The sequence below is a fragment of the Myxine glutinosa genome, chromosome 1 (genome assembly GCF_964187855.1).
Source record: "Myxine glutinosa chromosome 1, kmMyxGlut1.1, whole genome shotgun sequence".
NCBI lineage: Eukaryota > Metazoa > Chordata > Myxini > Myxiniformes > Myxinidae > Myxine > Myxine glutinosa.
The window spans coordinates 167,829,799-167,853,649 of NC_136261.1; the positions used below are offsets into that span (position 1 = coordinate 167,829,799).

Consider the following 23,851-nt stretch of genomic DNA (forward strand, 5'->3'; position numbering starts at 1 on the left):
CCTTTTTCATCCCTTCCATTTGATTCTCTTGAGCGGCCATTCTGTTTTCTACCCCAGTTAACCCCTCTTTCATCCCTTCCATTTGATTCTCTTGAGCGGCCACTCTGTAATCTACCCCCTTTTCTCCACCACTGTAATTATACCCTCCTCCGGAGGTCTTGAGAACTGTACCCCCCTTGCGTCGTTTCCTCTTTGCCAGTCGTCGTGTCCTTTCCATCATTGATTTAGCATAGCGCGATTTGGCCAACGTCTGGGTGAATCGGGTGAGTGTAAGGGAAGAAACGGGGAGCAACTGTTCGGCCACGGTTACCTCCGCTCGCAATTTGCCTTCCATACTGTTTTCTAACCCCTCTAACCCCTTTTTCATCCCTGCCATTTGATTCTCTTGAGCGGCCATTCTGTTTTCTACCCCCGTTAACCCCTCCTGTATTTCCCCTAATCTATTGTCTAATCCCTCAAATTTGTTGTCTAGTCCCTCAAATTTGTTTCCTAATCCCTCTATTCTACTCCCTAACCCTCCGATCTGGGCCCCCATGTCCTCCCTCAATTTCTCGCTATTGGACCCCATCCTTTGTTCTAACCTTTGGCTATTGGCCCCCATGGCCTCCCTCAATTTCTCGCTATTCTGGGCCAACAGGGCCCCTATTTGCGCCATGAGGACTTGCATGTCCATCGGCGGCACGAGTACCGCTACCGCAATCCCATGCGCGGCGCCGACCTGTTGCTCGCGCTCCTCTTCCCCATGCCTAGCGCTGCCATTTTGCGAACCTGCCGCCCTCACTGCTTCGCTCTCCTCATGTCCCTCAATTTGGTCCTGGATCGACCCTGCCTCACTCTCCTCTACCGGCACCCAGCCGTCTTGATCTCCCATAGCGCGACTTTCAAAATTCGGGTTTTTGTAAAACAAAAGCAATTTCGGTACTTTATAATTTTGACCAAATTTTGTCTAGATGTTTTTTGTTTTTTTTATTTGGTTCGGGCCTCGTATCTCACTCCCCGACACCAGTTGTTACGGACCGCGGATTGGATGTTATTTACCGAGCGGAGGTAACCGCGGCCGAACAGTTGCTCCCCGTTTCTTCCCTTACACTCACCCGATTCACCCAGATGTTGGCCAAATCGCGCTATGCTAAATCAATGATGGAAAGGACACGACGACTGGGAAAGAGGAAACGACGCAAGGGGGGTACAGTTCTCAAGACCTCCGGAGGAGGGTATAATTACAGTGGTGGAGAAAAGGGGGTAGATTACAAGGCAGAGTGAGGTAAAGACACAGAAGAGATGGGCACTTAAATGCAGTCTTATCTATTCCCCGACAGACCACGGACAAACGGACAAGGTAGACTTACACAGGGATTGATGGCAGGAAGGGACAGGTAGGTCGATGGCACAAGGTGCACCTTGGCTCGGGGACAGGATAAACACAGTCCAAAGATGCAGGGAGGTGTCACAGCGCTCGGAGGGGACGTCTTGCTTTCTCTCAGCTCGGCGCGCATCTGACGTCACCTCCCTCTCACTGCGCATGCTCAGCGGGGAGTGACACGCCCTCGGCTGGTTGGTTCCGCCCCACTGGGGCCGGTCCGCCGCTTCCATTGGGTGCGGGGGTTACCGGGCTCCGCCCTTGACGAGGAGCCGACAGGGAGCCCCTGTTTGGTAACCCCGTCGAGCACATGTCCGATGGCGGCTCGTTGGGAAGGCCTGGTGCCCTCCCACCACCCCTACCAACCAAGCCGGAGTGAGGACGCGCACTCCCTGCGCTCGTTGTTGTTGTTGTTGTTGTTGTTGTTGTTGCTGAACTGTGAGGAAGAGCTGCGGGGAGGTATTGGGAGGTCCTAAACTTCCTAACGGTGCCATACAATCACATTCTGGTGCAACGAAGGGTCAGAATTAATGGAAACGAATCCTTAACTGACATAGACTAAGAATAACTAGCAAGATGTCCTATAGTTGTCTTACATGAGATGTGGTGAACCTGGATGCGACATTTAATGGGGGAAATAGGGGGAGGTCGGGTCTACAGAGTGTTGTTTACAGAAAATGGGACTAGGGAATGGGGGATTGGGGAGAGTTGGGAAGTATTGAGGAAATAGGGGAATATTTACAAGCGGATATGGATGGATGCAAATCCCATATCCGCAACAATATATATATATATATATATATATATATATATATATATATATATATATATATATATATATATACAGTATATATATATATATACGTATATATATATATATATATATATATATATATATATATATATATATATATATACAGTATATATATATATATATATATATATTTATATACAGTATATATATTATATATATATATTTATATACAGTATATATATATATACATTTTATATATATATATATATATATATATATATTTATATATATATATTGATATACAGTATATATATATATATATATTTATATACAGTATATATATATTTTTATTTTTTTATTTTTATTATATATATATTTATTTATTTATATATATATTATATATATATATATACACATATATTAATAAGATAAGAAGGAATAGATTCCTGCTTGGGGCTAGTGTGGAAAAAATTCTGACAACCCGGGACTCAAACCCAAGGACCTTATCGCTTACGTGGCAACAGCCCACTGAGCTATTGAGTCAGTATGTATTTATAGTGTTGTTGATACATAATCCCCAAGGAAAAAAATCTTTTAATGGATGTTTCTTGTTGCTTCCTCCTGTCAGGTGGACAAACATAGGGACAACCTGGCAGCCATTATGGTGACATACCCATCTACAAATGGTGTGTTTGAGGAGAACATTCATGAGGTGTGCAACCTGGTTCATGACAATGGTGGACAAGTTTACCTTGATGGTGCCAACATGAATGCGCAGGTGGGAGGCACTTCACCATTGCTGCCTCGTTTGGTGTTAATGACGTCATTTTATATTCACATTACTGCTTGAATTTCTGGTAGTGTACCAGATGATGTTGCTTTGTTTGCCTTGTTGTTTTTCTTTTACCTATTTTGATTTATTTTCTTTGCATGTTCTGGAAGCATAAGCTCAATGTACAATGTAGTATTCTCCCCACAGAAAATGTTAATGAAAAAAAACTTCCATCTGGACTTTGGTAGCTCTTCTGAATTGCATTTCCTGTAAACAGAAAGAATTGCATTTTCCCTGTGTTGTCGGGTAGTCAGTGTGCAGTGATTCAGTGACATCGGTCGTTAAGGGGAAGGGATTTATTTCAAGCTGAATGGGTCACAAATGGCAGCCTCAAAACCTAGCCAACATTCATGAGCAAAACAAACCCAACAATCTGCGTGTGGCTGACCAAGAACCAATAAATCTTTTGCTCAAATTTTTTTTAGAAAAATCCCTGAAAATGTCAATTCCAGATCATCACACGCTAAATGAATGATAATGTGCAGAACGTTTAACACTTTGTGTGAATCGATGATGACACCAAGTCCAGACATCTCATATTTAATGAAACACTTCACTTGGTCTGAACGAAACATGAACAGCTAGCTGAATATAGTGTTAAAGGCTCGTTGTTTTGTTTCACTATCCATGTCCTTTAAAAACACAGTTATCTGATCAATTAATTGCTTCCACTCTTATTACTTGGCATATTGAAAATATCTTGGTACAAGTCCTGGCCCAGCTATCAATTGTCTTCCTGGTGATTCACATGTAGGGCAATTCGTCAGTGTTTATACTGTCCCTTGGATGGGTGTTAAATTGGGTGTCCCGTCTGCCAGCATTACGTGGTGTGCGTTAAAGATCCTCGGTGGCCTTTTACGAAGAGTAGGCAATCTATCGCCAGCACCCTGGCCAAATCCCTGCTGGGAAGGCTAAGGTAAATCACCCAGGGTAATCCTTGTAGTAGGGCTGCTTTGACAGCACTTAACCTGCCTTCGAGCTGAACACCAGAAAAAAAGCAGAATATTATATAAACTATTAATAATTTTATAAACATATTCCTTTGTGAAGAGTAGGCAAGTTATCACCAGCATCCAGACCAAATTTGGATCAGCTGCAGTCGAACGAGGCCAGCCAGTTCATGAAAAACTTGGTCTAATATGAATACATGTTTTTTGAGCCGCCAACCACGAACATGCAACTTTTGAAATGACTTATGAATGCTAAACGAGGCCTTTTGCGTATGCGCTGTGCGCATTTTCATTGATTCGGTTCTGCTCGCCGGGCACTTTTAACCTGCCATTATTAGTGTGAAATCTGAAAATCAAATTGTCTTTAAACATAATTTTTAGCATTTAGACGAAAGAGTGGCAATTTCAAAATGGGTAACCATAATTGTTCTGTTTGTGAATGAAAATTACTCTCACGGAAATATAGGAAATACAAGAAATATCAGTGGATGAGAGGTGTCGAATTCTTGTCTTTTCCTGTTAATACAATTATTGAGCGTACAATTATTGAGCAGCGGCAGTGGATATAACACACACACACACACACACACACACGGATGCTTCTTCTTTTAGCAATAGATGCAAAAATCTCTTGTAATCTCTTATTAAAAAAAAAAAAAGGTATAATTTATCTTGTGGCCCTGGAACCAAACAAACAATATATATTTATAGCAGCTGTCACAACTCATTGAGCTCCCATTCCCATCCCTCCCCCTCATCACAAATGTGACTAATAGTAAATATCATTATTTTAAACTTACCCTGTACATTGACAAGCACCAGAGAGGACCTTCCCATTGGTGTGAAGAAGTAACCAAAGAAGATACTATGTCTCCCTCTGGGAAGTCTGCCTGAATGTTGGTAATGATGGCATCGTCTTTCCAATAGCAGACTTCCATTAAATAAATCGCCAAATCTGCCATGTTCACATGAGGTAATCCCGCAAGATTCAAAGTCCACTCACTGGCAGGGATGGTCAGAGGTTTGGGTAAAACACGCCTATCTACAAACCTTCGGGCCTTGCACCAGTCCACGCCTTCTGGAGTTTTTAGTTTGTGGAACTGCAAGCCACGTGGTTTTTGGGAAAATAAAGAAAGTTCAACAACTCTTAAGTTGGGTGGAGGCACACCCCTTTCTTGCAGATATGTTTCCATGTATTTTCGGCTTATTTTGAAGCTTTGCAAGTCATTTTAGGTAACAATCCTAATATCTCGCACACACGATATCCTTGGTTTCCCAAGCACCACCGTTTCCTGTGATTTCTGTGCATGCGCACCAAGCATTCTGGGGCAGATTATGTCACTTTAAAAGTCGCGTATTAATGTGAAATGGCATTAGGAGGAGAAGGAGAAAGAGAGACAAAGTCATGACTACACATTGAGTCTACATCTGTACATTGTAATTGGCTTCCTTTCTTGTAAGGTAACGTGTGCTTGGCTATACCAGATTCAGACATGATCTGATTATCATCCACTCTTGCAGGTTGGACTCTGCAGACCTGGGGACTATGGTTCAGATGTGTCGCACTTGAATTTGCATAAAACATTCTGCATCCCACATGGCGGTGGTGGACCAGGAATGGGCCCTATTGGAGTGTATGTCTGACAGTGAGAGAACAACACCATAAAGGAATGGCGTGATGAGTAATCAAGTCACTCTGCTTTGTTGTTTTATTTGATGAATTCATTGCTACTTCAGCATTCATTGTAAGATTCGAAGTTCAAGGTATATTTGATTACAACTGCACATTACACTGGAAATGCTATATAATGTAAGTACATTTTGTACATGTGTTGCAAAGTGACCTCAGTTGTACACAGTACAATATTAAGGCATGCTTACCATATACAGGTAGTGGACCAATAAAATGGAAACACCAATGTAAAGTCACTTAATAGGATGTTGAGCCACCACATGCTGCCAGTCGGGCCTGTATGCGCCGTGGCATAGTCTACCAGGGTCCAGAAAGTCAATCAACTCACACCTGTTTGATGGAGGTGGAAAATGCTGTCTCAGGCGTCGTTTCAGAATAGCCCATAAATTATTGATTGGGTTCAGATATGGTGACTGAGAAGGCCATGACAAATGGACAACATCAGTGTCATGCTCATCAAACTATTGGATGACGACAGATGCTCTGTGGATGGGGGCATTGGAGAAGTCTCCTCTTGCAGCCATGCTACCCTTAATTATAGGCAACCTGGCATGTGCAGCATTTTTATACATGACCCTAAGCATGCTGGGATGTTGTTAATTGACATATGGGAATGCTTAATTAACATATGGGCCACACCCATGTGAAAGCCATCACTTGGTGTCCTTCATTTACCCAGGTGTTTCAAATTTTTTGTCCACTACCTGTATATCGGTGACATTCTGCTGATTTCAGTAGTCATAGATATTTAGGCATTGTATATGGCTGAGTTTGGCGCAGTTGAATACTCAGTCGTTGCCACATTTGCTGCCCTTATAAATATATTATATAATTGTTTGGCATTTTAAAGTTGGTTACAGTGCCTTCAAAAAGTATTCACACCCCTTGACTTTTTTCACATTTTGTCATGTTACAGCCTGACTTTAGAATGGCTTAAATTGAGATTTTTTGTCACTGATCTTCACATATTACCCCCATTATATCAAAGTGGAATTTCTATGTTAGAAAGTTTTGCAAAAAAATTTGAAATGAAATACAGAAATATCTCATTTATATAAGTACTCAACTACCTAAGTCAGTACTTTGTAGAAGCACCTTTGGCAGCGATTATAGCTTTGAGTCTTCTTAGGTATGTCTGTATCAGCTTTGCACATCTGGATTTGAAGAGTTTCTCCCATTCTTCCTTGCAGATTTGCTCAAACTCTGTGAAGTTGGATGGGAAGAGCATAGGTGTACAGCAATCTTCAAGTCTTTTAACAGATTCTCAATTGTAAACAAGTTTTGTCTTTGGCTTGGCTACTCAAGGACTTTCAAATTCTTGTTCTGAAGTCATTCCAGTGTTGCTTTGGCTGTATACCTGGGGTCAATGTCCCGTTTGAACATAAATCTTCACCGCAGTCTGAGGTCTTTTGCACTCTGAATCAGGTTCTCCACAAGGATTTGCCTCTATTTGGCTTGATTCATTGTTCCCTCTGTCCTTACAAGTCTCCTAGTTTCTGCTGCTGAAAAGCATCCCCATAGCATGATGCTGCCACAACCATGCTTCACATTTCAGCTTTTCATGGTTAATTAATTTGTAAAAGATTCTAAAAAAAAAAATTCTACTTTGACATTATGGGGTATTATGTGTAGATCAGTGACAAAAAAATCTCACTTTAATCCATTTCAAATTCAGACTGTAACGCAACAAAATGTGAGAAAAGTGAAGGGGTGTGAATACTTTCTGAAGGCCAGCATGCCATTACATGCCAGCCACAGTTGTTAGCATAGAAAGCCAAAATTGCTCAGTTCTAAGGAGCATTTTCATGTGTAAATATTATACTATGTACTCCAGGATTAAGGAAAGGAAAAAGTTATTCAAGGTTATATTCATTTTCATTTTGGGAACCTTCTGCAAAAGTTTATTGGCTTTGCCAACCCATAAGCTTAAGAAAATTAAATACTTGAGTTCTTAAGCTTTCCTACCCCCTGAGAATACTATAATTTTCATTATTTGTTGTTTAGATTTTTTTTCAGATAAAATCTTCACCTTTGTTCATGTTTCACTTCCTTTACTCGCAGTAAGAAGCACCTCATCCCATTTCTCCCCTGCCACCCGGTTGTACCACTGCAATCTGGACATGGTGCGCAGCCACTAGGAACAGTGAGCGCTGCTCCGTGGGGATCCAGTGCTATATTACCTATCTCCTGGGTTTACATTAAGGTAATTTGTTCAAAGGATTGTCTTCAGAATAGTCAAACCTCACCACAGCTTTTTAATTTTTTATTATTATTGATTGATTGATTTTGAAGATCAATTTGAAATCCCAGGCCTGGTAACTTATTTCCTTACATACCTCCACAAGGATGAAGGTAATGTCCCTGAGATTGCACTTCTGGTGTGTGTGTGTGTGTGTGTGTGTGTGTGTGTGTGTGTGTGTGTGTGTGTGTGTGTGTGTGTGTGTGTGTGTGTGTGTGTGTGTGTATGTGTGTATGTGTGACTGTGTGTGTGTATCTGTGTGTATATGTGCGTGTGTGTGCCTGGGTGTGTGTGTGTGTATGTGTGTGTGTCACTGTACTTCTACAATTCTGGGCTGATTACATGCAGACGTGCTACATAGGATCAGCATGATGCCATTTTCTGCAACGAGGTATTTTTATCCTTACCAGTGGACTTGAAGAGGGGCGGGGTGGTGGGGGATGCGGGGGGGAGGGCTTTCTGTATAATTTAAATTTTATATTTAACATATATTTTCTGGTCATATAAATTGTACAAGTACTATCTCAGTTATCCACCTTCTTGCTATCCCTCAGATTCTAGAGTCAAATCCTTGTTTTGATTGGTGTATGCTGCTATCAATTATTGCTTTGTAATCCAAAACAAAATTTTAGAATGCATTTTATTTTGTCAAGAAAGAAGCAACACTTTCTTTATCTCGTTATACACATCCGATCTATTTTCACTTTGTGATTATTAGAGCATTTTATTTGGAGGTATTAGAAATACTGTTTCACGACTTGCCTATACTTGTAAAGTCAATGCACTGAAATCATTTTATGCCAATTACACATTGCCTCTTCTGGGTGGCAGATGATGGGTGCACAGGGCCTGAAGCATGCTACAGAAGTTGCCATTCTCAATGCCAATTACATGGCCAAACGCCTTGATCCCTACTTCAAGGTCCTCTACAGAGGGAGAAACGGTGAGTTGCAAATGGTACCAAGTCTTCCCTCTCTTCCCTCCTCCCCGCCCCCCCATCACCGAAGTTACCACATGCTAACCTTATTTTGCATGATGGATAGTCCACTGGGGCAGGACTTAATGGACAATATGACAGACGACTTTAGGAGTTGATCAATTTAATATTCTGAACTGAAGCCGTGGCTCAGGATCTAACATTCAAATCAAGAGTCACAGTTGTGACTCTAACCAAGTTATTCCAGAGCTAAAGGTAGGCAATTCAATACAAGGATAAAGATTCCAACACATGTAGCCAAGCATACGACGGCCAAATGTATACATATATGTATCCTAGGGGTTAATGAATGCTTAATTTAGCTTAGTTATTTCCTTATTGAGTGTTTAGCATAAGCGTAAATGTATTTAAATGTGATGTTGGATATGCGTCACTATTATATTTAGATAGAGAGGTCAAAACCACCCTCATGTTTATGTCTAAAAATCCTCATCCGTGTGAGCCTATATTTAATGTTTCTACCCTCTGTTATCAGTCTTAAATGTTCTTTTTTAGATTTGTTCCATCTGGTAGGCCTTTAATGCACAAGTTTTGCTGGAAATCCAGTCGGACAGGCCTGGCTGAACAGTGGCCGTGAGCTGCCCCGTGTGTGAGGACTTGAATTGAATTATCCTGTTATCTCAGCCTCCAAATTGCTTGATTTTCTTTCATAGACAGTTCTCTGGTCTGATCAATGCAACAAGAAACAATGCAACAAAACAAGTCAGCCATTTGTTCCAATACTTATGCTTACCTAAAATGGGTGGGGGGGAGCAGTGGGGTATGAAAGTGCTGTTGTTCTGAAACAAGTATGAATAGAAATAGCAAAAAAATAAAAGATGACCTTCTGTACTCTTGTCTCACATTCATCTTTTGATTTCGTTAGTATATATAGCAATAAAAAAAAACAATTTGTTGGAAGAAAAAGCCAAAATTGCTCATTTGCTGAAATAAAACATTTAATGTGTAAATATTTTTTATTATTTATATATATAGAAAGGAGAAATGAAGAAAGGAGAAATTTATTCATTGCTGTACCTTATTAATTTCCCTCTTGGGAAATTTCTTTGAAAGCTTTCTAAAGTATCTAAAGGTTGTTTTTCAAATTGAATTTGAATCACCAGCCATGGTTTTTTATTTTCTCTACCCGAGCAATTTTGAAACCATCCAAATTCCACTTTTTATGAGGCATTGCTGACCAGGACTAGGTCAAGAATCGCGCAAGCCACGGAATCTGCACCTACAATTTCAAATGGGAATGTAAAATGGTTTCTTTATGATTTAAAAAAAATCGAGCTTCAACTAAAAGGAAGGAATCTCAATTTGAAAACCAACAGTGAGTACACAGGCCAGCCAAATAGGCTGGCATTGTCGTTGGTCTGATGGGATGGCAGGTGGTCAGTTATGGCAGACACCTGGCAATCAGTGATTTTTTTGGGGGGAATACTCTTCAGTGATCTGACTTGCATTTATAATCTCAGCTTTGATCAATCTTTTACCAGTATATTTAAAAAACCACCTTGAGAGGCCATTTTTCCCCACATAGCGGAGGTTGGCCTTTTCCGGGCACCATGGTCCTCCCTTTTTGAAGCAATGTCTTACGGCCGGATGCCATTCCTGCCGCTAACCCTGTTAGTCGCCTCTTGCGACACACACAGGGAATTATCAGTGAACTGGTACTCAATTTGCCGACCTCGGAAGGATGACAGGCTGAGTCGACCCCCCTGGCGTTAATTCGGCGATCAACCGGGATTCGAACCCAGGATCCTAGGATCCCAAGTCAGCACCCTAACCGCTAAGCCAATACCAGGCTAATCTTTTACCAGTATGCTATTAGTAATTCAATATTATCATTTCACAGTGCCATATAGTGCCAACATTGTCTATCTTGCTCCGTGGCCCATCCCACAGGATTTGTCGCCCATGAGTTTATACTTGACTTCCGTCCTTATAAGAAGACTGCAAATGTTGAAGTGGTGGATATCGCTAAACGACTGCAGGATTATGGTGAGGACTATTTCAGGTGTGAGGGATGAAAGTGAAAGGGAGGCTTGTTGTGATTTGGAATATTGCTGAAGAGTGATGTTGGATTGTTCAAACGTGAACATAAAGGCCAAATGCCAACTACTTAAAATTCAGGAAACCATTCACCGTCGATGATCTGTCTGTCGTGCTTCTTGAGCATGTTATACAAATAATTGACAAGGAATATTTTATTGTATCCAGATGACAATAACCTCACTGTCCTTAAGGCAAATACTTCACAGCTAGAGTTATAGTTTAGTTAAAGATTAATGGTGGAAATCTGGAGGATTTCTTCAAAAGGGCTCATTGATTGTTGTGCCAAGTCAAAGCTAATTGTAATGTAATATTTTTGTTCTCCATGTTTATTTAAAGCCGACATTTGTTCATTGCCTGTTGTGTCAGTTGTCAAAACGTTTAGGAATTACATTGTCAAATCCTAATTTCCAAATATTGTCTTTAATGACAAAGCCAAGGTTATATCCTGAATTAGTGATCAGGTTATATTATATCTGTGATTATATCCAGATGAGCACTGTGACCAATAAAATATGACCTGGACCTATAATTTCGTTGGACCACAGCAAACCAAAAATATGGTTAAGATGTGATAGACATCAAGGCATAGTACCAGTGGAGTACCCCAGTTCACTGGTAATTCCCTGTTTGTCGCAAGAGGCGACTAACAGGGTTGGCGGCAGGAAAGGCATCTGGCCATAAAACATTGCTTCAAAAAAGGGGACCACGGTGCCCGAAAAAGGCCAACCCCTGCTCTGCGGGGTAACATGGCCTCTAAAGGTGGTTCTAAAAGTGGTTCAGACATCAAGGCATAGGACATTTTAATGTAGAAAGGATCAACCTGACCTAGTGGCATTCATATAAAGGGAAGGTCATGCTGATCCCTATTTCAGATTCCTTTGCTTGTTTTTTTGGGGGGAACTTGCTTGCCCCATTTTCGTATCTCTTGAGGTTTTTTATTTCTTTTTTGGCTTCGAAAACCACTTATCCCGTTTTGATTTTTTTGCAGCCATTTTGCAATTTTGCTGCTTCTCCCAACCCAACGGTATTGGGATTACGTTTTGCATCGCATGTTCTTCACCAAATAGCTTGAAATGCTGAGTGGTGCGAAATTGATAATGCAGTGAAGGTGTTTGTATTGCATCATACAAGAGTGTTTTGTTTCTGTTGCTATTTTCGATTGTCCAATTTCACAGCATTTGCAATGGACTGCCAGGATACCTTTGAGGTATGCACACTTGTCTCTGAGCTGTCTATCCTGGGTTGGAATCTCGACCCAGCTACAAGCTGTGTCACCCTGGTGTTTCACAGGCAGGGTGACGCGTAAATGTGTGTGCGGTCCATCAGATGGAAGCTAAAACTGTGTGTCTCATCTGGCAGCACTTGCACGTCTAAGGTGTCATGGTGTTTCGCAAAGCATGGGTGAGTTGTCACCGGTTTGCCAAATTCCAAATTCCTGCCCGAATTTGCAGCGGCATTGCATCAGTGGCTGAGCCTCAGTAATGATGCCTACTGCAGACTGAATTCAGAATCCAATGTGCATTAGCCATTGAAAACACCATTTAAAATGGTGAAAACAAGAGATACGGCAATTGCCTTCTCTTAGTTTTCTTAGATTTGCATTACCAGGTGTATATTACCTATACAGTATTCGTTTTAAATGTTACTCATATTTCCATCATCAGCTTGCATATAGTTTACATTTGCAAATTCGGAAAGAACACCGAGTGCTGGAACGAGTTTTAGTGCATTAAAAAATATTATTTTGGAAATGATAATGCACAAATACTCCTGATGAAACAGCAGGCCAGAGGGATGACTGGATGGAGTATATGCTATAATTATTTTAAAGCAAATATATCTCGACTTACCGCACTGTATATTCAAGGAACAAATGATTGTTTCAATTCCATGAACCATTCAGTTTTAATGACTGCATTTGGCGAGGCAGAAATAAATTATTTACTGCCATATAGGTGTGAATAAAACATAAGGTTTATTTTTATTTATTTAATTGTGAATTGGTTTTCTTTATATATAAACCAATGTGCGTGCAAGAGTGAAACAACAAAGGATGCAAGCCCAGGAATTGTAGGGGACAGACTTGCATGAGACAAACATACATCTCAATTCCACTATTTATTTTCTGCTTTTATCGTATGATATCCATATTGGAAATGTAGCTAGTAGAGTGCTCGGTAGAATTTAAACTTGGGTCTCCGTCCATTGTCAGACTGACTGTGTTGACCATTTGCTGCATTTATGTACTTTGCTGGCTACTTCACGATCTACATTTAGCTGTGGAAGTTTTCGATATTTGGAATAATGGGCAGGAAGGTCTAAACTATATCACCACATGTACTAGAAGGAAGTTTCCAAATTCTGACAAAGACAGGAGACAGAGTAGCTGAAAGTTTGAATTATTCATCAATTTGGTTTCACACCTGGTCACTCTACCTTGGACATGCCATTTTAACTCTCCCAACAATGGAGGGAGGCCCTACAAGAGCAGGTCTATAAGAGCTTTGCGTTGCTGTTGTTGTTCTTACTGTTGTTGCTGTTGTTGTTACCTCCGCCACCAAAGGTGGATGGAGGTTATGTTTTCACCCCTGTATGTCTGGCTGTTTGTTTGTGAACAATATATCTAAAAAAGTTGTGGCCGGATTCGGACCAAATTTGGCAGAGATGTAGCGTTTGTGACAAAGACGAAATCATTAGATTTTGGTGAAGATCTGGATTCGGATCCGGCTACTAGAATTTGTTAAGTGATTATTCGCCATTGGGAGATAGGGCCAAAAGCTATGCATAGCAGGATATCTCAAAAAGTTGTGGACCGATTTGGACCAAACTTCGTGGACAGGTTGTGTGTGTGACAAGGTAACAACAACATGCATTTTAAGGCCATTTTCCCTGCAAGAGCGGGGGTTAGCCTTGTGGGCCCCGTGACAATCTTCTCCATCTTGCCCTATTTTCTACATCACTCCTTGTTAACCCCCTTGCCCACATTTCTTCTTCCACCACCTTTAGCCAGGTCTTTCTCGGTCTTCCCCGTCCTCTACTTCCTTCTACATTCATTTCCATCACTCTTCTCAACCAGTCACTTTCATCCTTCCTCAACACATGACCAAACCATCTCAACCTGTTCCTCTTCACAGCATCAATCACAGGCTCTATTCCCATCATCTTTCGCAATACATCATTTGTCTTCCTCTCTCTCAACGATACTCCGCACATCCATCGAACCATTCGCATTTCCACCCTTTCCAGCCTTCGTGGCTGCTCTACGTTCATTACCCATGTCTCGCACCCATAAATCATAACACTTCTCACACATGCAGCATACACCTTTCCCTTCAGCTTCAACACCTTTCCTCCCCTCCTCGTCAGCACGCCACACTCGCCACAGTGTGTGTGACAAGGAAGAATCGTTTCGATTTTGGTGAAGATCTGAATATGGATTCGGATATGAGAATTATTTAATTTTTTAAGTGATTCTTCACCATTGAGTGATATGGCCAACCAGGTGGAGGTATGTATGCTCTCTACTGAGTGCCGTTCTAGTTGTTGCTGTTGTTATTGTTGGAGTTATGGTTGGGGGTCGATTTTTGAAATGTGCACCTATTGGTCAGACAGCTGCTGGACCACACCAACGTCTGTCACTTGACTCCACCCACCATAGTGCCGAGATAAATTGATATGGTTGCCCATCTTGTTTCCTAGTGGGCCTAGTACATTAGGCCTATATTGGCCTCTGCTGATTATACACCGTCCAGCTTTGTTTGGGTCGAGTGTTAAATTATTAGTAAGGATTAAACCAAGACCATACACACCTCCCTCGAAAAATAGCGTTACCGGTACGTAATTTTTCAACAGCTCCATATTGGGGTTAAACAATCTGTAACTGTGAGATCAATCAGCGCATTCTGATTCGCTCATTTTAAGTCTGGAGGGTGACATGACTGAGAGGTGTCGAGTTAATATTTTAATAGAGCATTAAATGTGTGTTTCCCCATCATGCTGTTCAACTTAAAAAAGTTCTTTAAATGTGCTTTTCCAATCGGCCCTTTACCGGATTTTAACGCCAATACACTCAAGCTTCATGGCAAAGTCCCGTACCTTGAATGGCCATGTGCAGCTTTTTCTGAACAAAAGGTTTATTACTACAGATAGAGTAGGAGGGTGGAAGAGAGAAAGAGACAGAGACAGAGACTGACCCACACCACAAAACTGAGATAACAGATATAAAAATAAATCCCCTGTACAGAATCATAATTACTCCCGCCAGGGAGTAATGTATTCGATCGTGTCCGTGTGTGTGTGTGCATGTGTGCATTCGTGTGTTTGTGAACAAGATATCTGGAAAAGTTCTGAACGGATTTGGATGAAAGTTGGTGGGATGATTGCCCTTGGGATAAGGAAGAATTGATTAGTTTTTGGTGAAGCTCAGGATACTATTCCGGATCCAGGAATTTTTTGAAGGATTGTTTACCATTGGAAGACAGGGCTCATTTTTTATTTAACATTATCTTCTATATATTCTATATTTAACATTGTGATATGAAAATAGTTTTCATATTTGTTGTAAATGTAGTTTAAACTCGTGGTTATGCGTTAGAGCGGTGTATTTTGTTAGCAGCGTTGTCTTCCAGGTTATTTTTCCTTTTTCTAATAAAGACATATTCTGTCATTTTAAAACCACCAAAGTGTGTATTCGGTTTCCCCGTTTCATAAAATGTATCGTTTGATACGTATAATACTTTAAAACTGTTTTTTTTGGGGGGGGTTTTACCTCAGAAGAGATATCATTATCAACATTTACCTCAGCGAATGTCAATCGCGGTGTCAGTATTTGATGAACTTATAAAGACTTAGGTGAGTTATAAGTGTGACAAGCATGTGCACGGGCACGGGATGCTTCCCAGAAGAATGAGTGGTCGCATTAGCTTGTACGACTTAAAATGAGCGAGTTTTGTTTTGACATTTGGGCCAGTTTTACATGTTGTATCCCTAAGGCCGAAGGAATGAAACGAACGTTTTCCTGGCTGACAATTTTATTTGAAGTCACACATGCCTCAAAATACACTCACTTATATAGAATTGAACGCTGAATCCGAAAATGTAAGTGAAATTGCCTTGTTTTTTTTAACATTATCTTCTATATATTCTAAATATATATCTGTGCAGTGTCTGTCTTGCGTTGTCACTGAACGACTCCCTCAAACGTTTGTGATATCGTACTATTCCAACTTGACCTACGGCGGGAGTATGCGCTCTACTGAGTGGCGTTCTAGTTAATTTTATCTTCTGTAAAGTATCTCGACAAACTACGATCAATTGTCGTACACGTTTATTCACTCTGCCGATACAGGCCCGATACACCTCAGCGCCATCCGAGCTCGCGCGCAGTGATGCAATGCCGTCACGGTGTAGGGATACCATACGGTCACGGTGTAGGGATACAACGGTGATTATTTGCACTTCATACATGACATCCTCCCCTTTAAGTCCAAAATTACCAAGAGCAATACGTGCTAGATTTCAAGAATTGACATTTCAAACGCAACATTTCCAAAACATGTGAAAATATGTGTGCAAACGATTATGAGAATAATGAAAATACGTGAAAATAGAACATGTGTCACCATGAAAAAAAACATCTTCAAAGATTCAACCGGTCGGGTGCTTTTCTCTCACGCATTGAGCGTCGCGGTGTACCAGTGGATACAGAGTCCGAGGTGATTCCTTTGGGTCGCGGTGTACCAGTGGATACAGAGTCCGAGGTGATTCCTTTGGTCTCCACGAAGGGTGTAGCGTTCGCAGAGGTTTTCGGGGCATCCGAGCCGGCTGGAGCGGCCACGACGATCTCCGGCAGTGGTGGGTCGAACTGTTGTCCTGACTGTGACGATGCTGCAGGCTCTATCGACTCACAGTGACGGTAGGTTATGTGGTCCTGATGTCAACGAATTTCGCGGCCGTCCTGCAGGCGAATCACACAGGACAGTGGACCTGGCTTCTCGATGATGTCCCCCGGTAGCCACGTCGCACCTGCACCAAAATTTCGGGCAAACACTGGATCTCCAATGTTGATACATCGACTGTTGGACGTCTTATCGTGCACCAACTTTTGATTAAGCTGGCTCTGATAAACGTTTGATGATATGTCTGGTTTGAGATTGTCAAGTGTCGATCTCACGTATCGTTTCATCAATAACTCAGACGGAGCTGCACCGGTTGTTGATTGTGGCGTGATGCGGTATTTGAACAGGAGATGAGAAAGCTTTGTTTCCAGGGTTCCCTCCTGAAGTTTCCGCAATCCGGATTTGATGATTCCCACGGATCGTTCGGCCAAGCCATTTGAAGCCTGATGATGTGGGCTGACAAACTTATGTTTGATGCCGTTCCGACGTGTGAACTCGGCAAACTCGGTACTGGAAAAACACGAACCGTTATCACTCACGATCATCCTGGGCAGACCATGAGTGGCGAAACAGCGTCTGAGTCTTTCGATGACAATGGCTGACGTAGTACCACGCGTCACATAGGCATCAATCCATTTTGTGTGCGCGTCCGTAATTATTAGAATCATGCTGCCGTTAATAGGCCCGGCATAATCGAGATGCAGGCGATGCCACGGTTCGCTGGGCCATTCCCAGGGATGCAGTGGCGCTTTCGCAGGTGTATTCTGGGTGCTCTGGCAGGGGTAACAATGTCGAACATGATGTTCGATATCAGCATCAAGATTCGGCCACCACACATAGTTTCTGGCGAGTGACTTCATCTTCACAATCCCAGGGTGACAGTCATGGATTTCATCCATGACCCTGGAACGCAGATTTTTCGGGATCACGACACGACATCCCCAGAGTAGGCAACCATTTTCCACGCTGAGTTCGTTTTTACGTGCTTTAAAAGCCGCAAAATGTGGGTCACCCTCAGGTAGCAAATGCCATCCAGGGCTGTACAGCCTGGACAGTTCTGGACAGAACGGGGTCTCGTCAAGTATGAGTGCGGATCTGGCCGGAATCGACAGCACAATCTTCCAGATGATCCATCAGTGCGATAAATGGATCCTGGTGTAGGCGAATCATCAAACGGATTCTGGAAGGGGTAACCGACTCATGGCATCTGCATTTGTGATAGACGAACCGGGTTTATAACATATGGTGTAGTCATAAGCAGCGAGAAACAGGGACCAGCGGATGATCCTGGGTGGTAGTGTGTCAGATGTCGCCTTAGTTGGACCAAACAGACTGATCAGCGGCTTGTGATCAGTGCGAATCGTGAAATGATGTCCAAGAAGGTACGGGCGAAATTTGCTGACGCCGAAAACGATTCCCAATCCTTCCTTGTCAAGTTGGGAATAGTTATTCTCTGCCGGGGACAACGTTCTGGATGCAAATGCAACCGGTCTTTCCGTACCATCAGGCATCACGTGTGATAATACACTCCCCACTCCATACCGACAGGCATCGCATGTCAGCACAAGATCCTTCTCTGGATCAAAATGAACGAGAACATTGGACGATTTGAGCAGATCCTTAGAGGTCTGGAATGCTGATTGTTCAGTAGACCCCCAGCTCCAGGAGACTCCTTTCCTCAAAAGCCGATAAAGGGGGCCCAAAACGTCGGTCACATTCGGGATGTAACGACCATAGAACTGAAGCAAACCGAGGTATGACTTCAATTCGGTCACGTCTCGTGGAGCAGGAGCATCCTTGATAGCTCGGACTTTCTCATCTGTCGGGTGTAGACCCTCGGCATCAATCGTATGACCCAGGTACGTGACTCAAGGCACCATAAACTTGCACTTGTGTCGACGCAAACGTAGGCCGGAGTCCGAAATCTTCTTCAGAACTCTCTCTAGGTTTGTAGATGTTCCGCGTCCGTATGACCAGTAACCAGAATATCATCCTGGTAACAAACGACGTTGTGTTCGGTGGCAAACAAACTGTCCATGACACGCTGATAAATTCCAGGTGCAGATTTCACTCCAAAACTGAGTCGGTGGTACCTGTACAACCCACAATGCGTGTTGATGGTAAGATACTGTTTCGAATTCTCGTCCAAGCGGAGCTGTAGATAGGCGGATTTGAGATCGAGTTTCGTAAAAGTCTTGCCTCCCGTGAGACGAGCATAGAGGTCTTCGGTCCTCGGGATTGGATATTTATCCAATGAAGAACACTTGTTCACGGTCATTTTATAATCTCCACATATGCGGATGGACTGGTCCGATTTTATGACCGGAACGATGGGCGCCGCCCATTCGGCATACTGGATTTGCTCGATGATCCACAGATTTGCAAGATGATCCAGTTCCTTGTCAATCCGCTCCCGCAGGGCGAAAGGGACTGGGCGAGCCCTGCAAAATATAGGATTGGCATCCCGGTCAACCCTGAGTTTAGCCGTATGTCCTTTCAATGTTCCAAGCTCATCCTTGAAGACATCCGGGTACGTATCCAGCACATTTTTGAGTGTGTATGCTGCGGTAGGAGAAACGTTGGCTGCCCGGAGTTGATGAATGCTTTCCCACTTCAGTCGAATTATACTCAACCAGTTCCTGCCGAGTAAGGAAGGGCCCTTTCCAGGAATGACGATCAGGGGTAGGTGAAACTCACGGTTATCATAGCCCACCGTGACGTCACATGTACCGCAGGGAACAATCTTCTCACCTGCATAGGTGGAGAGTCCATAGGTAGTAGGTTTCAGATGGGGTCGGTCAGCATCACTCCACAGGTTTGTGAAAACAGCATGGCTGATGAGCGAGATGGCCGCACCAGTGTCGACTTACATTTGCAATGGTCGATTGTTGACGACAACATTGGCAAGAAGAGGGTCCCGCCTATGGTGAGAATCGATATGAAGCAGGTCATACGATTCTGAGTTGTCGGAAACAGAGCTCACCTGGTCAAGCTCAGGTTCCTCCGAACCGATAAACTGATGAATCTTGTCAGCAGCTTTTCCTTTTCCCGATTTGCGAGTGATGCAAGCTGGAGCAATATGGCCAGTTTTCGAACAGAAATGGCAGGTGGCATCTTTGAACCGACACGTCTCTGGAGGGTGCTTTCCGTTGCACCGAAAACATTTGTTGTGGGTTTGAGACTGCACTGGCTTTTGACGAAGAGACTTGTTCCAACGTTTTGGCTGAACATGATCCAACCGATTCACAGCAGGGCTGGTACCAGACGAGCGAGTGGCACCGATGCTTGTAGCGTTGCGTTCAGCACTTTCCATGGAAATGGCGGTGTCTCTGGCATTTTGGAACGTCAGTCTTCTCTCCGCAAGCAGGCGTCTACGAGTGCGGTCATCGGACATGCCAACCACCAGCAAATCACGGAGCATGTCATCAATCGTGTCCCCAAACTCGCACAGATGTGACAGTTTTTTGAGGTGTGCAATGAAGTCTGCGATCGACTGACCTTGCTGCTGTCTGCACATGTAAAAATTAAACCGACACAGGATGACTGAAGTAGATGGATTGCAATGTTCCTTCAAAGCGGCCTTGAGCTCTGCATACGTGAGCTCTTGGATTGTCCGAGGCCGAATCAGGTTTTTAACAAGTGTGAACATCTCACCTCCGCAAACGGACAGGAAGACGGCCTTCATCCGGGCTTCGGTCACGATGCCGTTCGCCTCGAAGTAAAAAGACAACCGCTCAGAATACGTGTCAAAATCCCCCTCATGAGGGTCGAATTCATCGATATGGCCGAAAGAAGTCATGGTCTAGATGTTTATCCTCGTCGCCATGTAAAGTATCTCGACACAATACGATCAATTGTCGTTCACGTTTATTCACTCTGCCGATACAGGCCCGATTCACCTCAGCGCCATCCCAGCTCGCGCGTAGTGATGCAATGCCGTCACGGTGTAGGGATACCATGCGGTCACGGTGTAGGGATACAACGGTGATTATTTGCACTTCATACATGACATCTTCCTTCCTTCCGTGTAAGTACTGTTTCAGCAGGTTGGAGATTACCGCACTGCAAGCTCAGTTACTAAGCAGCTAGTTATAGCGCATGCCAAGCCAGCCCTTTCTTATCAACGGTTTCGAATCGATAAGAAATTTGGTAACTGAATACACCTCTGACGTTCTGGAGGCCCGAGCCTAGATCTACTGTAATCTATATACCCCACAGAGTATAATATTCCTGCCGAGCCTGTTCGGAGTGGGTGCACTTTGCCTTCCTGCAGTTGCCTGAAACCAGACCCAGCCTGAAAGTCAGACTTGTAATTCATATTGAAACAAACTGTGAAGACCCTCTGCGATTAATTGTATAATACTATAATACCTTCAACAGCAAGGAAGAGGGATTTGAGTAGACAGAGGAGGCGAAAAAGTTTGTGTCGCAGGTTGTGACCACAGTGTGGTCATTATTATCAGTTAATGATATTCACATTAATCCAAAGGAGAATTATTTTTTTTGTATACTAGGTCGAGGCTCGTGTAAGACCTAACTCATATAACATATAATAAAGGGCACGGGGTTACAAAAGGGGGAGAGAGAGGGAAGCACAACAGCAGTAGAGAATAGGGACATCGGGAGATCTGTGGAAGGGAGAGGGCTGGGGCCGGATACACGGGATAAACAAGATGGACACTACCAGGACTTTCAGAAAAGAAAACGGAATTTGAAGGAGGTGGATTTGGGGTGGATTAATGGTGGTAGAAAAGATCAAGGTTTTGGATGGGGGAAGATAAGAGATGGTGGTGAACAGCTGTCCATCTTGATAGCCTGGAACATCTTGATAGCTGGAACAACCTCACATTTATGGGATATTCTGACAACTGTTAGCTGTTGGCCCATTACATTTTGGTAATATCATGTACTGTACTTAAAATAAATTCAAAAGCAAGCTGAAAAAGTTTGGGTTCCTTCAGAATAGTTATTATTTCAACTTACTACCTTCAGAAGTTCAACATCATTATATATTGGTGCAGCTGTTTTAGAAAACTCAAGATATAAACATATTTATTTATTTTCTTTGCAGGGGGCGAAGCTCATGGAAGGGCAAGGTAGAACTGACAGTGGAACAAACATCTCGGGAATGAAAGAACAAGAAAAGAGGAGATGAAGGATGGGAGGAAACTGAAACTAGCAAGTAAAATGATTGAGTTAGGCAAGGTTAATCTACCATATAAAACACAATGTCAGTTTGTGTGGTTGTACAGATGTCTATCTCCCTTCATAAGCGTAGGTTTTAAATTCCAATCTTTTAACACCAATGTGTTCACTACGGTGTATTTTTGAGGATAATACAAACTCGAGAAACATTTTTCATAAAAGAGTAATTAAGTCTCTTCTATTGGAATTGCAGACGGTGACTTGCACACTGAGCCTCAAGGTCGGTGTACATAATCTTTTTTATTAATAACAATAAATAATTTTTATGGTTAATATACAGTACAGAATCTTTTTTATTAATAACAATAAATACTCTTTATTGTTATTATACAATACAGAGGCTTTTTTATTAATAACAATAAATACTTTTATTGTTATTATACAGTACAGAATCTTTTTTATTAATAACAATAAATACTCTTTATTGTTATTATACAGTACAGGAGCTTTTTTTATTAATAACAATAAATACTTTTATTGTTATTATACAGTACAGAATCTTTTTTATTAATAACAATAAATACTTTTTATTGTTATTATACAGTACAGAATCTTTTTTATAAATAACAATAAATACTTTTTATTGTTATTATACAGTACAGAAGCTTTTTTATTAATAACAATAAATACTTTTTATTGTTATTATACAGTACAGAATCTTTTTTATTAATAACAATAAATACTTTTTATTGTTATTATACAGTACAGAATCTTTTTTATTAATAAGAATAAATAGTTTTTATTGTTATTATACAGAACAGAAGCTTTTTTATTAATAACAATGAATAGTTTTTATTGTTATTATACAGCACAGAAGCTTTTTTATGAATAACAATAAATACTTTTATTGTTATTATACAGTACAGAAGCTTTTTTTATTAATAACAATAAATACTTTTTATTGTTATTATACAGTACAGAAGCTTTTTTATTAATAACAATAAATACTTTTATTGTTATTATACAGTACAGAAGCTTTTTTTATGAATAACAATAAATACTTTTATAGTTATTATACAGTACAGAAGCTTTTTTTATTAATAACAATAAATACTTTTTATTGTTATTATACAGTACAGAAGCTTTTTTATTAATAACAATAAATACTTTTTATTGTTATTATACAGTACAGAAGCTTTTTTATTAATAACAATAAATACTTTTTATAGTTATTATACAGTACAGAAGCTTTTTTATTAATAACAATAAATACTTTTTATTGTTATTATACAGTACAGAAGCTTTTTTATTAATAACAATGAATACCTTTTATTGTTATTATACAGTACAGAATCTTTTTTATTAATAACAATAAATACTTTTTATTGTTATTATACAGTACAGAAGCTTTTTTATTAATAACAATAAATACTTTTATAGTTATTATACAGTACAGAAGCTTTTTTATTAATAACAATAAATACTTTTATAGTTATTATACAGTACAGAAGCTTTTTTATTAATAACAATAAATACTTTTTATTGTTATTATACAGTACAGAAGCTTTTTTATTAATAACAATGAATACTTTTATTGTTATTATACAGTACAGAATCTTTTTTATTAATAACAATAAATACTTTTATTGTTGTACAGTACAAAAGCTTTTTTATTAATAACAATAAATACTTTTATTGTTGTACAGTACAAAAGCTTTTTTATTAATAACAATAAATACTTTTTATTGTTATTATACAGTACAGAAGCTTTTTTATTAATAACAATAAATACTTTTTATTGTTATTATACAGCACAGAAGCTTTTTTATTAATAACAATAAATACTTTTTATTGTTATTATACAGTACAGAATCTTTTTTATTAATAACAATAAATACATTTATTGTTATACAGTACAAAAGCTTTTTTATTAATAACAATAAA

The 23,851-nt window shown here is 40.9% G+C and overlaps 1 protein-coding gene across 3 annotated transcripts in view; it reads left to right on the forward strand.

Moving 5' to 3' along the window:
• Positions 1 to 23,851, forward strand: part of GLDC (glycine decarboxylase) — a 196,982-nt gene that overhangs the window by 157,053 nt on the left and 16,078 nt on the right. For all 3 annotated transcript variants that reach the window (XM_078779626.1, XM_068121721.2, XM_078779630.1), the window contains 5 exons: positions 2,743 to 2,892; positions 5,418 to 5,530; positions 7,651 to 7,792; positions 8,660 to 8,771; positions 10,716 to 10,811. In XM_078779626.1, coding sequence (XP_078635752.1) covers positions 2,743 to 2,892; positions 5,418 to 5,530; positions 7,651 to 7,792; positions 8,660 to 8,771; positions 10,716 to 10,811 — 613 coding nt within the window. The remainder of the gene's footprint in view (positions 1 to 2,742; positions 2,893 to 5,417; positions 5,531 to 7,650; positions 7,793 to 8,659; positions 8,772 to 10,715; positions 10,812 to 23,851) is intronic.